This window comes from Macrotis lagotis, chromosome X (genome assembly GCF_037893015.1).
Source record: "Macrotis lagotis isolate mMagLag1 chromosome X, bilby.v1.9.chrom.fasta, whole genome shotgun sequence".
NCBI classification, from domain to species: Eukaryota; Metazoa; Chordata; class Mammalia; order Peramelemorphia; family Peramelidae; genus Macrotis; species Macrotis lagotis.
The window spans coordinates 239,200,113-239,216,154 of record NC_133666.1 but is presented as its reverse complement, the minus strand read 5'-3'; the positions used below and the strand labels follow the sequence as shown (position 1 = coordinate 239,216,154).

The 16,042-nt window shown below is 36.1% G+C and overlaps 1 protein-coding gene across 4 annotated transcripts in view; it reads left to right on the top strand.

Annotated features, from left to right (window-relative positions):
* MSH3 (mutS homolog 3) overlaps positions 1 to 16,042 on the top strand; it is a 182,242-nt gene that overhangs the window by 70,740 nt on the left and 95,460 nt on the right. For all 4 annotated transcript variants that reach the window (XM_074201747.1, XM_074201745.1, XM_074201744.1 and 1 more), the window contains one exon: positions 14,061 to 14,193. In XM_074201747.1, coding sequence (XP_074057848.1) covers positions 14,061 to 14,193 — 133 coding nt within the window. The remainder of the gene's footprint in view (positions 1 to 14,060; positions 14,194 to 16,042) is intronic.

Genomic DNA, 16,042 nt, shown 5'->3' with positions numbered 1-16,042 from the left:
TTTTTGTCTTCTGGTTATTTAACTCAAACTAAGAGATAAACCCAGAACTTACTTGGCATAATCTGAATAAAGGAGCATTTCTTATGTGTTTTTAATGATGGTAATGACTCAATCACTTAGCTTACCTCAAGAAAGTTTTATTTCCTATTTAGAACCTTACACTGAAAGGAATTTAATGATTGAAAACTCTGAGGAGTTTGTGAAATTGTGTAGCTGAGAGGGGAAGAAAAACATAGATCATGTCCTTCTGTGGAAGGATTCCTTTGAAATCTCTGTCCATTGCCTAGGAGGCTGATCTTAATTCTGTGGAAGTAGTCAGGGTTGTCAGGAAGAAGCCAGAGGTGTGTTGTGCTTCTGAGGTTGACTTGAGTGTGGTAAACCTTGAGTGTATTAGTATGAAAGAAGAGACAGTGAGCTTGGGCTTGGGTTAAGGGCTTGGAGGGTGAGAGGAGAGAGCTGGCTATGGATGGTCCACTGTTTGTATGCACCTATATAGAAGTATGACATAATGCAGAATTTGAGTCATGACATGAGAAAAAAAGCAGTGTTGGAGAATGTGGGGGTAGCCAAGCACTTGAGACCCCCTTATATATTCAGGGGTAACAGGGAGAGAAGGGGAGTGCAGCCAAGAGTCCTTAGAGGGGCTAGAGTGGCTATGGATCTTGCTGACAGTCCCTTCTTTTCTCTCTCTCTCTCTCTCTCTCTCTCGCTCTTTCTTCCTTCCTTTCTTGCAAGGCAATGGGGCTAAGTGACTTACCCAAGGTCACATAGCTAGAGAATTATTAAGTGTCTGAGGCCAGATTTGAACTCAGGTTCTCCTGACTCCAGGACTGGTGCTCTATCCACTGTGCCACCTAACTGACCCCCCCCCCCCTTCTTCTCTATGAGTATGTGCAGAACCTGAATTTCAAAACTTTTCTTTACCTTTTCTTTTTTTTGCATGGCAGTCAAAGTTAAGGGACTTGCCTAGGGTCACACAGCTAGTAAATGTTAAGTGTCTGAGGTCAAATTTGAACTCATTTCCTCCTGTCTACAGGACCAGTTCTCTATTGTGCCACTGAACTGTTCCTCTTTACCTCTTTCAAGCTTTAGAAAGTACTCTATTATTCTGGGATTTGAACAATCAGTCTATCTTTACTTATATTGTTCATAAATTTATAAAGTACAATTATATTTCTTATTTGTTTTTGCTTTTCCATTGCCTTTATTCAGAAACCCTTTCATCCATTCTTTTGGTCACTGACTTTAAAAAACTTACCTTTATTGGAATATAATAATTTCAAATCAACAACCTAGACCATTTCATCTCTTTAATGAGCTTACTTTTTAGGGGTTGTGGAATGGTAATGTTGAATATAATTATAATATAATTGTGATATAATTATAATGCTAATATGGGAGACTCAGAAAAGACCTTGCTTTAAAGGAGACTTTGGATTCCAGGAATTTTGAAAGAGAAGAAAGAGTACATTCTAGGAATAATGGAATGGATAGTCTGACAATGGAGATGGAATATTTTGGGGGGAATTCCTTAGTAGGCTAGACTGGAACATATAAAAAAATAAAAGTAAAGAATAGGAAATATGTAGAGAAGCATATTGGAATCAAATTGTGAAGGTCTTTAGTTTCTAGGATGAGAAGTTCTTATTTTGTCCTAGAGAGAATAGAGCTGCTAGAGATTTTTTTTCATATGGGGGTGGTGGTGTATCTCATTAGTAATTTTTTTCTCTTTTGGAGCAGTATGATTTTTTTCCCCAAAATTAACAGAGCACTGGCTCCATTGGGATTAGTTTATAATTTCCCTAGGAGTTTGTCATAAAAGTTGGGGAAAGTTAAGTACTTATACAACAGTGGGAAGGGGATAGAGTATGAAAGTATAGAATTATAATGGGAAGAAGAGTGGGTATGGTTGTCTTGGAAACAAACCCCACCATTGGCTATCTTAGGAAGGAGCAAATGCAACTTACCTTCCCACCCTCTGATTGCTTGTTCAACATACCTCATTGGGCTCAATCTGTGATCTCCTGGGGCTCATGGGATTGCCCTGTGGTTTTCCCTTGGAGACCACTGCCCAAGAGAGTCATTTCTTTCTCTAAAATGGGGGAAAAGGAAAAAATTCATGAACTTGAATTCTTGGTAGAAATCTTGTGGAAATGCTTATAAGTCAGATAAAGTCATATAATTATATTACATGAAGATAGATAAATTAGATTTTGTCTTCTCATTTTAAAACTTGGCTAATTTAAAGGACTCTTTGGAGAAACATTTGAAGTACAGCTGAGTGCTTAAACTTAGATACTCACAAAGGATCTATGATACCATTGATACAGATGGAAATCCATCTGTGCTTTCCTTGAAGGATTCTTGTTCATGTCTTCCTGTGAGTTAGCCAGAAGGAGACCACTCAATATCCTGGGAACATTCCTCCATTAAACTGGACATGAAAAAGATAGCAGTGGAGCACATAGGCTGGCAATTGATTATTCTTCAGTCTTGCCACATGTCCAGCTTATCTTTTTTATTTATATATTTCTTTAGTGACATTCTTTACTCCTTAGTTCCTCATTTGTTTTTTATATATATTGCAGTCTACTTAGATGTGCCTCTGAGAGACAGTAATTTTTTTAATTCTTTAGAGTCAATGGCGTTCCTTAATGCTATCATAAAGTAACTCCACTGGTAGGAATATTATTAGTTAAATTTATCTCATTAGGAAAGATGTCTGGTAACATTGTGACTTTATGAAGCTCTTCAAGGTCACCTAGTGGAAAGCATTGCAGTATATGAATTTGGTAATTGTCAATTCTCATAGATTCCATTATTTGAAAACTTCCTTTCTTTTGGCAGAAGTAGATAAAATGTATCCATCTGTTGAATGGAAACAAGTGTTTTGATTACCATTTAAATGCTTTGCACATTTTCTTAACATCTGATGTGATATTGTGAAAAGCCTTTGCATTTTGTCAGTTACCAACATTACTATGATTTCATGCTTCTCATATGCTTTCTGGGAAAATTATCCATCCCTCTTATCCTTGAAAGCCATTATAGGCTGCAGCTATAATTTGTGTGACTGGTTAACTGTTTCTCTGTGAAAAAAAGCTTGAATGATTTTTAACCATGAAAAAGAAAAATCCATATGTATAAGAAAACAAGGAAAGAAATTGGGGGTGACTGAAGAACCCAAACTTGAGAACCTGGAAAAAAAATGCCCAGCTGGGATGAAGGGAGAAGAAAAGGTATAACAAAGGAGAAACTATTCCCTAAATAATTTATCACTTGGAGAAACTGAAATGAGCGGAAGAAAAAAACATTTATATGACACTGCTGGACAATGTGTTAAGCACTTTACAAATGTTATTTTACTTGATTTTCTCAATCACCCTGTCTAGAAGTTTGTGCTGTTTTATGATCTCTCTTTTATAGTTGAGAAAACCGAGGCAAACTGAGGTAAAGAATCTTGCCCAGGGTCACACAGCTAGTAACTGTGTAAGGCTGGTTTAAATCAGGTTTTCCTGATGCCATGCCTAATTCTCCATGTGCCCGTCAATTTATCTTCCTTCAGCCATAAAAGGATCAAGCATGGGGACACGCATAATTGTGGCAAAATGTTTAGGTAATCACCTGTCCAGAACCTTGACAAATTCACTTCCTGTGTGTGGCTTAATAAGTTATTTGTTCTTTTGTCCTTTGCTTTCTTAGATCTCTTGCTTCTAAAAACTGCTTTAGAGAATTTGCAAGTGCTGCTGGTAATCAACCAGATTAGGGTGATTTTGGTGTAGGAGGAGTGCTGTTTTGTCACATTTGGTGATAATTAACCATACAGAGTCATAATAAGTTGTAGGTCATTTCTTACCATGGGTGCCTTCCTGAGGATCACAAGCAAACAGTCAACAGTGGGATAGAAAGAGTCCTGAGAATGAGAAGGATGACACTTTGGACCCATCAATTAGTCATTTATTACCAAAAGAGATGTGAGGTATTTTGTATAGGTGCTGGGATAGGGAAGACAAAAAAAGAAAGTCCTCACCCCCAAAGGCTTAAAATCTTATCAGAGGGAACACATCTATACATATAACTAGATACAAAGTAAATAAAGGTAATTTTGGAGGAGGTAGTTGGAGTATTAAAAGAAGTAAAGAAATCTAATTGACACAGGGTACAGAGGAGACTGGCTTCCAAAGAAACTACAGTGCTGGTGAAAGGAGAATTTAAACACCAGACTTTTTATGAGTAGAACTCTTCTGCAAATGTATCCCTAAAAATGTCTTCCTCAAAAGTATAACTTTGTAGATAATTCCTTGGCAGAGCTGGAAAGCAACCCATTTTGAAATGATTTGACAAAGTTTTGCATGTCCTGTTTTATTACTGTTGGTTCACAACTGTATTTGTGGGATATCTCTTCTTTAGCATAGCTGCAGGTGTGGACATTCATAAGCTTTGAGGCTGCTCCAGAGCACAGATCTTGTTGATTTCAAAGATATGAATCTTTGCTTTAATTAGAAATGCTTCAGGTATTAAAATGGATTTTTCAGACTTGTTGAATGAAGACTTAGTGATATGGTAATCAGAGCATCCACCACTGAAATATCTGTGTGGTATGATCCTGCCCAATCCATAATTTCTTTCCAACTAACAAATTGATTATATTAGTCATTTTCAACCATCTCAAGATGAATGGTGCTCTTTACCGCAGTTGAAACTTATTCAGGATGTGGCATGATGGTGCCTGTCAGGTGGCTACTATTAAAACCTTACAGAACATATGTAACTATTGTCACTTTTCAGGACCCTTATTTTCATCGAGTCATAGATTTAGAGCTGGAAGAAACTTTCCCATCAACTCCAACATTCTCCTTTTACAGTTGGAAGAAATTGAGTCTGAAAGATATTAAATGATTTACCCATTGTCACCCATTACTAAGCATCTGGGACTAGATTTAAACTCAGACTCTTATTTCAAGTCAAGCATCCCAGCCCTATCTTCCTTGTTATTGAAATGCTTCCATTTCACTGCAGAGAAGATCTAAAATTGGGGTTGTTGTCATCACATTTGATGGGTTTTACATTTCACATGTCATCCTTGGGTATCTGGGCATTATTAAGTTATGGAATGAACTATTGTAGTAATGGCTTTGACATCATAATGCTTAATTTTAGAGTTATCTTTTATAACTCTCCAAAGTTTTGGCTGTCGTTAATCAACACTATGCTTGGAAGGAAGAGACCTCTTCCATCTAACTGTTTCTGGAATTTTTGCCTTCTAGTGATATAGGGAAGCATTAGTAAATTGTATTCTTTTAACCTATTAAAGCTACTTTTATTGAACTTTTTGTAATTTACAAGTATTTTGTTGTATTCTAGTACTGTCCTGAGTTAAAGGTTTTTTAATAACTAGACTTTAGCCTATCTTTCTATCCATGCTGAACAACTTTCCTGTTCTTATCCTGCCCTCTATTAGTCACAGAAACTCAGAGTTGTAAGGAATATTAACCTAAATTTGCTCTGTAGTTTCTGGACTGGTGGTGATCCAGTTTTTGTGTATGTACTTAGAAGCATTCTAATTCACAGTGATGTAGCTTTAATTGTGAGGAAATTATTCCCTGTTTTTTGTGTGTGCTAAAATTGCCTCTTTGCAATCTTTCAACTCAGTGTCTCTCTTCTCATGCAATTTCCTCAATTTAGACTGAATTCCCTAATCCCTTTTGCCCTCCTCCTTTTCTCTTCCCATTCCCCACCCCCCATCTTCAGCTCATTAAGTTCTTTCAGGTGCAAATAAGGCAACACCTTTTCCATTAAGCCTTCCTCAAATATTTCCTTTCTCCTTTCTCCTCAAACTAAAAGTACTCATATTTCTCACAATATTTTGCCCCAGACTTATCAAACATTGTCTTATGATATGTGGTTAGTTGTGTAAATGCCCCCCCTCCTTTCACCTGCCCATTAAAATGTAAGCTCTTTGAAAGGGTTTTATCAGTCTTTATATCTGCAGCACTATCCATTAGGGTGTGCTGTATCCTACTCATTGCAGCAAATGGACTTAAAGGTAGAAAAACTCAGCAGTTAGAATCTTTTTTAAATATTTTATTTAAGGCAGTGGGGTTAAATGACTTTTCCAAGTTCACACAGCTAGACTATTAAGTGTCTGAGTTGGATCTGAACTCCGGTCCTCCTGACTCCAGGGCTGATGCTGTCTCCACTACATTACCTAACCCCCTAAGTTTTAATCTTAACTTAAAAAGAGGCTTTAATGCTATATGCTTCCACATGTGCATATTTTTGGTTTGAGGTATAGCTTTCTGTAACAACATTGTTGCATTGGTTAACAGAGAAGATAGGGTTACCAGTGAAAGGTCCAGCTACACATCTTCTTGGTGTGAAAAAGCTCTATATGGGACCTTTGGAGTATAGTCATTCACAAGGAGGATTAATATCAGTAGCAGCATTGTTTCTAAAAGGAAAGGACTGTGGTGACATTCATATTTAGTCAGCTGATCCAGAATAATCACCATCATGTTTGAAATCTCCACTCAGTCATTTCCTGCTTTTTAGAATGAAAATGACAAGTGCCTACATTTCATGCCCCAAGAATTTGTGATACTCTTAAAACATCCTCAAGTACTTCACTTTACCACTCAGCAGTAATGTCTTTATTGTCATCCCCTGTTCCTAAATAATAGTGCAGTTTCCTGTTTGGATGAAGTGATGATCAGTCTCTCCCACATAATTATGCCAAAAGACTACTTCCCTTTGTCTCCCTGTCTATTGTGCTATTTTTCTCAATATAGTGATTGTTAATAACCTTGTCTTAAGACATCCTTACAGGATACAGTATTGTTCCTAAGCTTTTTTTTCCTCCACATGGTTTACTTTGGTGCTTATATAATGAATCTGGTTGTGTGGATGGCTTTGTCTTAAGACTTAAGTGGTTTACCATCTAGTTCTATCTTTGTTCTTTGGATAGGGTTTGACAAGTTACTTCTTTTATATTTTTTTTCCAGAGCCCAAATCTACTCAACACAGTGTGGCATTTTAAAAACTTGAGAGACAAAGTTTCTGAGTAATTTAATTGTTTTATTAATAAGGCCAGCATATTTATTAATGAAAGTATGGTCACTCTCTTAGACCAAATATCCCTCATGGAGGTAGGCTCACAGTTTATATGATCTTGCAAGAGTAGGTATGCCTGAGGGTGGCAATCATCTGATTGGTTAACAATTAATGAGAAAATTAATATCACAATGAGAGACTGGACTGTATTGCAATGAGGGGCTTAGAGTACTAATTTATATCACCCAAATCTTAGTCAAAGAAACTTGGCAATTTCTATATCACCTGTCTGACAAAAAAGGAGGATTCAATATTTTCCCCAGTCTGTCTGAACAAACACAGTAAGCACTGATATACCCGTTAATCCAAACTTAAAATTACTTTTTCTGTCTGATTAGATCTTGGCCTGGGTAAATCTTTGAAAGAGATTTCTGGTTGATTTCTGATTAAGGAAGTTGATAAGGGGGAAAACCCTTAGTTCTGTTTGAATAATTAGTTATTAATACCAAGAGATTTATTTATCACATTATCATTTATCACAAGTTTTGTTTTTCAAAGCCTTATCCCATGAAATCTGTAGGGTTTTTTTTTTAAGTTTCCTCTACTAAATTTAATAAATCCTTTGTGGATTAATTATTGAGCATAATCTCTTCTCAGAGATTCTTTATGCTTTATTGAAAGTATAGTTTTCTTAGGAATTAAGTTTTACATGATTACAAATGTGCTTACCATCTCAAGGAGGGGGGAGGAGAGGAAGGGCAAGAAAGAATCTGGAGCTCAAAATTAAAAAAAAGGTTAAAATTGTTTTTACATGTTATTGGGAAAATAAAATATTCTTTTTTTAAAAGTATAATTTTCTTTCTGGGGTTTATTTTGTATTAAAAGAATACAAGAAGGTTTCTTGTCCTGATACATATTTAGTTTCAACTTGATTTATCTCAAATGTTATCAATTCTCAGTTGTTCAGGAGTAGATGATTATCATAATGAATCACAGGATTTGATACACACACACAACAGTGGTATCATGCTGCCCTTAACAAATCTGTCAGCAACCACATCATTCAAGAGGTGAAAAGTCAGGAGTTGGGGCACAAGAGATGTTGGTTTTCCTTTCTTGTTGGCAATTTCTTTGTGTTTTATCAAGCAGGTAGAGATTTAGGATCAGCTAATGACACTATTGAAAACTGCTGGTTAAATAAGAAAATCCATCATGTAGGATTTAGAGGACTTGCCATTTGATGAAACTGCTGTGATGACAGATCTGTCTATATGCCAGTCAGTCAGCAAGTATTTGTTAAGTGTCTGTTGAATGGCAGACATTATGGTAGATTCTGGGGATAGAAGTACAAAGAAGGAAATGACCCCAGTTCTCAAAGAGCTTCCATTCTAAAGGGAGGACAAGAAGCTCATGTCTGTATCTCTCCTTGAGAATCTCATGTATTTATGTGTGTGTGTGTGCGCGCGCGCGCGTGTATATTTTTATATACGCACATATGCATGCATATGTAATATAGAGTCATACATGTACATTATGGTATATGTAACAAATAAATGCAACGTAGTTAAATGCAAAAGAGTTTGTGAGGAGGCCCTAGCACTTAGGATTGGGAAAAACTTCATGTGGAGGGCAGTCTTGAGCTATGTCCTAAAAGAAGTGAAGGATTATTTGTGGGGACAGTCTCAATGTAAAGACATTCTTAAAGATAGGAAGTGGTATATTTTTTTGGTGGAACAAAAAGAAGGCTAGACTGTTCAAATTTCAGTTTGCAGAAAGGAGAACCATTATGAATTCATAAAGATTGTTTGGGGTCAGACTATAAAAGGCTTTCAAAGATTATATATTATTTCTTAGAGGCAATAGAAAACAGCTCAAGTTGATTATGGAATCCATATAGTTCAAGACAGCCTTTTGATTGTAAAATATAAAGAGTCAAACAGTTAAAGGAAGTATCCTATTCAAGTGTGGGAATAAAAGTCAGATTAAGCTGTGATTCATAGGTTAGGGGTTACTAAGAATGGTACTAATGATGATTAATATTAAGATGTGCAAAGCACTTTATAGATATTATCTTACTTTATCTTTACAATACCCTTGGGAAGTAGATGCAAATATCATTTTCATTTTATATATGAGGAAACTGAGGTAGTCAAGTTAAGTGATTTGCCCAAGGTCACACAGCTAGTAAGTTTCTGAGACTATGTTTGAACTCAGTTCTTCCTGAATCCAAGTTCATCTAGCATCCCAGGTACCAACTTGACCTTGTGTTTGCTTGCTTTAGAAACTTTATTTTTTTAGGACTGTCTATGTCATTCTCTAATGTTTGTTTAGGTCTTTTAATAGAAGTGTTATATTTTTTATTTAAAACATAATTGAATAAGAAATATTGTCTATGTGAGACTTCATTATTTGAATCAGAAATTGACCATCATTATAACAGATTATAACAAATTGTGGTCTAACCACTGCCATCAGGAAATTAAAAGAGTTAAAATAGCAAACTTGGTAAGTTTGTGCTCACTTTTGTAACTATAGTTCCCCTGTCCTTTGAGAGAAAGGAGATCTCCTATGATGAGGCTATAAGAACCTTCTCTTTCTTCCTTTCACATATAAGTTTCATGTGACCAGCTCAGAGTAAAATACTACAGACATGACTCAGGATATCTTGTCATTTGTGTTCCCTGGAGTGCTGAGCTTTGTCCCCTGTCAATCAATTTCTTTTTGGGGGCTCATGGATCTTCAAGAGGGATATTCCTTTGTTAGCAAGTACCCACTAGCAGGGATGGGGCTCATCCTTATCTGCTCACTCTTGTCTGAGGTAAAATGACTTCTTGAGTTGAGCATAGAGAACTCAGAAGAGTGCAACAGATAGCCTCTTGAATCCTGACTTTTTAAATTCACGTTTTTAAAATTTCAGAGAAAAAAATAAATATTAGTCACTGGCTAGTTTAAGGGCATTATTAGGCTGTCAAAGTTTTTTTTGTGTTTCTCATACCTCATGAATTATGTTTTTTTGTGGTATTGTTCCCCTAGCAGGATTATATTTTTTGTCCTCTCCACTTCTTTTCCTTCTTAAAACTTAACTCAATAATAACTTTTAAGATCTAGTTATTGTTGTTTAGAATTATCCCTTCCACGTTTCAGGGTTTAGGCTTGTGTCACCCCTGCAATCTCAAAAATCCACATAAAATTATTTGGCCTTCCCTTCATACCAGAAAAGCAGTCTTCTAACTTCATAGATTTCTTTCTCTTTTTCTTGATATTATATAATACTCCATATATATTTTTTGCATTTCTGAGTTTCTAAACTTTTTCTTTGTTATCCACTGACCTTTGTGTATCATCTGTGATATCTGCAAAACTCCCCCCAAATTCCTACTTCTTAATATTTCATAAGCACAAATATGACCCTTTAATTATCATAACCAATGGGGAAAGTTGTGATGTGGAAGGGATAACTGTAGTCACTTCAGTAATGTTCAACTCTTTGTGACACTATTTGGAGTTTTCTTGGCAAAGATATTAGAATAGTTTTCCATTTCCTTCTCTAGCTCATTTTAGAAATGAAGAATCTGAGGCCCAGAGTTACACAGCTTGTAAATGTCTGAAGTGGAATTTGAACTCAGGTCTTCTCACCTCCAGACCTCTCACTCTAGACTCAGCTAAGATCTAGAATTAGTCCTAATTCAATTTTTACCTTTAGAACAAGAAAAGCTGAACTGGAAGATCTCTAGCCTTAATCTTCCAGCTTTTAGTCCTATGACTCTCAGCTTTTATGACTTGAATCTCTAGATTTTATGTAACATAATGAGTTATTTCTATGGCCCAAGGACTTGGTCACCCAGTGATCAACCTTTTGGTGAGAAGCTTTGACATACTTAGCCAAACTGTTCCTTTGTCAACAGATATAGTCTAGGCTTGCCTTCCTATATACCCTCTTTTAAGCATTTAAGACTCTTGATACTCTGATTTCAGACTATTTCTTTTTAGGCCAACTAGACATCAGTACTTCTCATGAAGTCTACTCTAAACTCAACTGTTCTGGTACAATTCATTACATCCACCACCTACATCCTTTAGCCCAGCTTGTCTGTTTCCCCATTAGAATGTTCTCTTTTTCCTCCTCCACTACTTAGAATCCTTATTTCCCTTAGTGATTGCTCAGATGCCACTTCTGCAGATTGCTGCTATCTCTTTTATTGTTGGTGCTCTTTCCTTTCTTCTAAATTTCTTTACATGTGTACATGTTGTCCCTCTTGTCTTACCTGATCCCCTTGAGATTGTGAATTGTTTTGTTTTTATCTTTCTTATCTCTATGATCTAGCTTGGAACATAATAGACTTTGAGTAAATTTAGTAAATTAAAATGAGTTGGGTATATAGAATCACAGAATGTTAAATCTGGAATTTTGAGATTATTTAGTTCAGCCTCCCAGCTTTACATGTGAATAAACTGAGTTCCAAAGATGAACTAGCACACCCAGGATTACTTAATCATTCAGCAGACATTTTATTCATTGCCATATTCCCTATTCTTGAGAAATTTGAATTCTAAAAAAAGATGCACAAAAACAACTTTAAGACAAGGGAAAGTAAGCTAAGTGTTACTCCTGCTCAGTCAACTCCAGTGTCTTCTCTTTTCATCCTAGTTGGACATTACTTTCCCCCCTATTCCTGTGGTCCAGTCAAACTGACCTCTCTCTCTCTCTCTCTCTCTCCTTAATTACATGATGGAATATTCCATCTACCATCTCCAGCACTAGCTGTCTCCCCTCCCATTACTAAAATGCACTTCCTCCTTATCTTAGAGTTCCTCTTTTCCTCTAAGGGACAACTCAGAAATCAGATGTCATCTTCCACCCATGACCTTTCCTGATCTTCTGAACAGCAGTGTCCATCCTTCCAAACTCTTTTGTTTGCATTTTTATTAACTTTTTATTTTTGCTAAGTGTATGTGTGTACAATTCCATAGTTATATCTTCTCCATTAGAGTATATGCTTCTTAGATAGAGGTAGAATTTTTTGTCTTAGTACAGTTTGTTGCACGTAGTAGGTAGCCAATAATGCTTGTTGATCAACCTCTTGCTTGAAGGAAAGATCCTGAAAAACTGTTGAGAAAGTTAAGGGAGGCATGTTACTTTGGCTCGTGTGGGGAGGTTGTCAAAAAAGTCAGGCAGAGATGTTCTGAAACTCTAATGAGATAATGGATTTAAAGTGCTCTATAAATGCCTCCAGTCTGGTTATAACTTCATTTTCTGAATCTTCTACTGCATTTCTGCTGAGCTTAAGCAATGTTTATGGAGCAATACAAGGTTGAGCTGGCAAATATGTGATAACTTGATTCTTTCCAGAAAAAAAAGTTTACACTCACTTTAATCTGCTTATGTCCAGATAGACAACCAAATAATCAAGGCCTGATTTTCAGCAATTCTGAGGTATAGATACTCATTCTGAAAATTTATTAGAAGCAAAGGAGACTTCTTGGTGGAAGTAGCACTTCAGTTGGAGGGATGAAGGAGGGGAGAGACTTCAACCAGTGGAAAATGATGGATAATCCATTCTAAGCACAAAGTATCATGTAAACAAAGCTTGGTGATAGGAGAGAGATCAAGGCAAGAATTGTGCCAGAAAGGCTTTCAATTTGGTTGGATATTAGAATATGTGAAAAGAAGTAGTATGAGATAAAACCAAAGTAGTAGGTTGATGGTCACATAGAGTGGATTAAAACTTCTTTGATGGTGTCTGAAGATTCAATTGCTTATATTTCCTTCATAAATTAGAAAAGCTATCAAAGTCAATGATGGCCAGAAATATGTTTATACATAGTAGATACTCCATTGTTGTACATCCTTCATTTTCAAAGAGGACCAATGATGTCATGAGTGATGTCTTAATTTGCTTGTAAATTGAGTTAAAGTGAGGCAGAATTGCTCAATCATCAGCTTCACTCTTTCTTCTTGAGTCAGTGAAGCCCAATGGTAGGACAAAAGTCAAGATGACTGGTAGTAGCCCAATCTCTAAGGGGATGACCTGGATGTCTTCAATGTCTGACCAAAGATCTAAGTGTTTCATATCCTTGCTTGAGCCACCTAAATAGCTGTTGGAACAAATTGCTTTCATCCATTCTCTATTTCCTGGAGAAAGTCTTCCCTGCTTAGGGTAGACATACTCCTAACTCACCAATAGCTTTGAGATCTGTTAGTTACTCTAAACCTGGTTTAGCCATCCACCAAGACAGTTCATCAGGGTGTGGCTACTGAAGATGCTTCCTGTAGCTGTATAGGTACTCCATAAATAGTTATTGAATGTGGAAGGAGAACAAAGGGACAGGAACAACATGGTGCTTTAGCTTGTTAGAAAGAGACCTGATCCCCATGGAATTATTAGGAAGACTATGAGTAAAAAACACTTCTTGATTGGAAGCCAAATGGGTACATTGGATAGAGCACTGGACAGTCAAGAAGTTCTGGAATAGGTAAATTCTGTCTATGTGACCTGGGCAAATCATTTGGCTGAGTTTCCTAGACTGGAGATAACAGTATTTCATAGAATAAGGTTATGTTATAGCTACGATCTTTTCTTAAGATTCTTTCATTTTTGTGAGGTTTAGTTAAGCAATCTAGTCACCAGAAAATGAATCAAATTAATCATTTCATGGTTTCATGGTCATTGTTCAATCACTCCAATTAGGATCACTGTCATATCTCCATGCAGATATAATCTGTGGATTTTCCATGTTTTTTGACTAAATAAATAGTAATTAAAGAGTAGAGGGATAAAGATCCCTGTCCCTAGCAAAGCAAATGATTGGTGAGGGTCTCACTTACTTTGCTGCAAGACCAATTTTATACAACTCTAACTTTTTTTTAAAAAAGGTATCTAACATGCTATGAAATTTCTACAAGTCCCAACTGTATAATATTGTAAAGAATCTATATTATGAAGGAGCAGGGCTCCTAACTTACAGGTGGATTTTTTTTTCAGATAATTGCAATCTTTCCTCTCTAACAGGGAAATAAATGCTCGACTTGATGCAGTGTCGGAGATTCTCCTCTCTGAGTCCAGTGTGTTTGGTCATATCCAAAATCATCTATGCAAATTGCCTGATATAGAGAGAGGACTCTGTAGTATTTATCACAAAAAGGTAAGTTGGTGAAAATTATAACTAGAAAGATCTCAGGTATGATGGGAGACATCATCTCAGATCTTTGGCATCTTTTAACAAACACAATTTTGCATATGACAAAAGAAAATGTTTGACTATTTTAAAACTTAAATCATACAAATTAATGTAATCTTGAATTTCTCTATTGTAATAAATATAAAGTTGGCATATTCCATCCAACTGACCCATGTAATGGTTACTTAATTTCTTAAACTTCTGATCTCAAATTATAGCCCATTAGAAGCTGGTTAGGATTATTTGTTTAAATTAGTCTTGTCTTTTAAAGCCTGTGAGGATCTGCTCATTTGACCTCATAGAATTTCTACTTGACCATAATCAGTGTGCATAATAATTTTAACAACTGCATTTGATAAAGTTTCATTTATTTTTCCTGAAAAATATATATTATGTACTTTCTATTTTACTTTGTCTGACTATAGGAAAGCATAAAGGGAAAAGCAGTTTAGTAACATATAGGGAGACAATTCTCTTTAACTTCTCATTTTAATTTGGGATGTGCCAAAACAGAAAATTCATGTTGAGGTACCAGCAAGTAAATTTTTATCTGGGATTTGGGATTTACAAAGTCAGGGTTAGGCAGAGTCAAATTCATTTCCTAAGTTACTAATTTGAAGACTAAGTTTATCCCTGATTGTCAGGTGGTTTTTTTTGTTTGTTTGTTTGTTTGTTTTAGATTTTTCAATGCAGTAGGGTTAAGTGGCTTGCCCAAGGCCACACAGCTAGGTAATTATTAAGTGTCTGAGGCTGGATTTGAACTCAGGTACTCCTGACTCCAAGGCCAGTGCTCTATCCACTGCGCCACCTAGCCGCCCCTTTTTTCTTTTTTTATTAAAGATTTTATTTATTTTGAGTTTTACAATTTTACAATTTTTACAATTTTACAATTTTTCCTCCATCTTACTTCCCTCACCCACCCCCCACAGAAAGCAATTTGTCAGTCTTTTTCAGTTTTGTTTTGTTTTTGTTTGTTTGTTTGTTTTGCAAGGCAATGGGGTTAAGTGGCTTGCCCAAGGCCACACAGCTAGGTAATTATTAAGTGTCTGAGACTGGATTTGAACTCAGGTACTCCTGACTTCAGGGCCGGTGCTCTATGCACTGTGCCACCTAGCTGCCCCTCAGTTTTGTTTTTTTAAAAAAAGATTTTTTTCCAGAGAAATTTGTAGTTTGTTTTGCTGTTTTAATGCTTATGTAAATATACATTCCAAAATTAGTTTGAGTCATGTTAAAAAGTGGACAGAAGAGAAAATTCGGAGTTAAATCAGATTTGGAAAATATAAACATTTTGTACCAATGTCATTTGTACAGTGATCTTTGAGATTCCTTCTAACTTTAAGCCTATGCTTCTATGTACTTATCTGTGCTTATTTTTGGTAAATTTGTTAGCTGACTCTTGGAACACATCATTAAACACATGTCTGTTCTTTAACATCAGCATACCCTAAATAAGCTTCTCCTTTGTGCACCAACTGGTGAGTGATGCTTGGGTACAAACTGTGCCAATGGTCTGAAATTTATAAAACTGTAAGGAATTCTGAAGTGCTTTATTTGGATGTTGTGAAAATGGTTAGGCTAGGCCATATGGCTGTACAGAAAACGCTGGGCAGCAAACACAAATAGGTACTTTTGGGGATGATAATAATAGTGCATACCAAGTGGCACAAGACTAGAGTTTTAAAAATAATTGTGTTTTTGGTAGCCAGAATTTTAAATTCAAATCTTGGGGAACAATCTTAGTCACAAAAGCCAGGGAGACTTGGCTGAAAAATTTAGTCTTTTAATAAAAAAGATGTGTTTTTATAAATCTTTT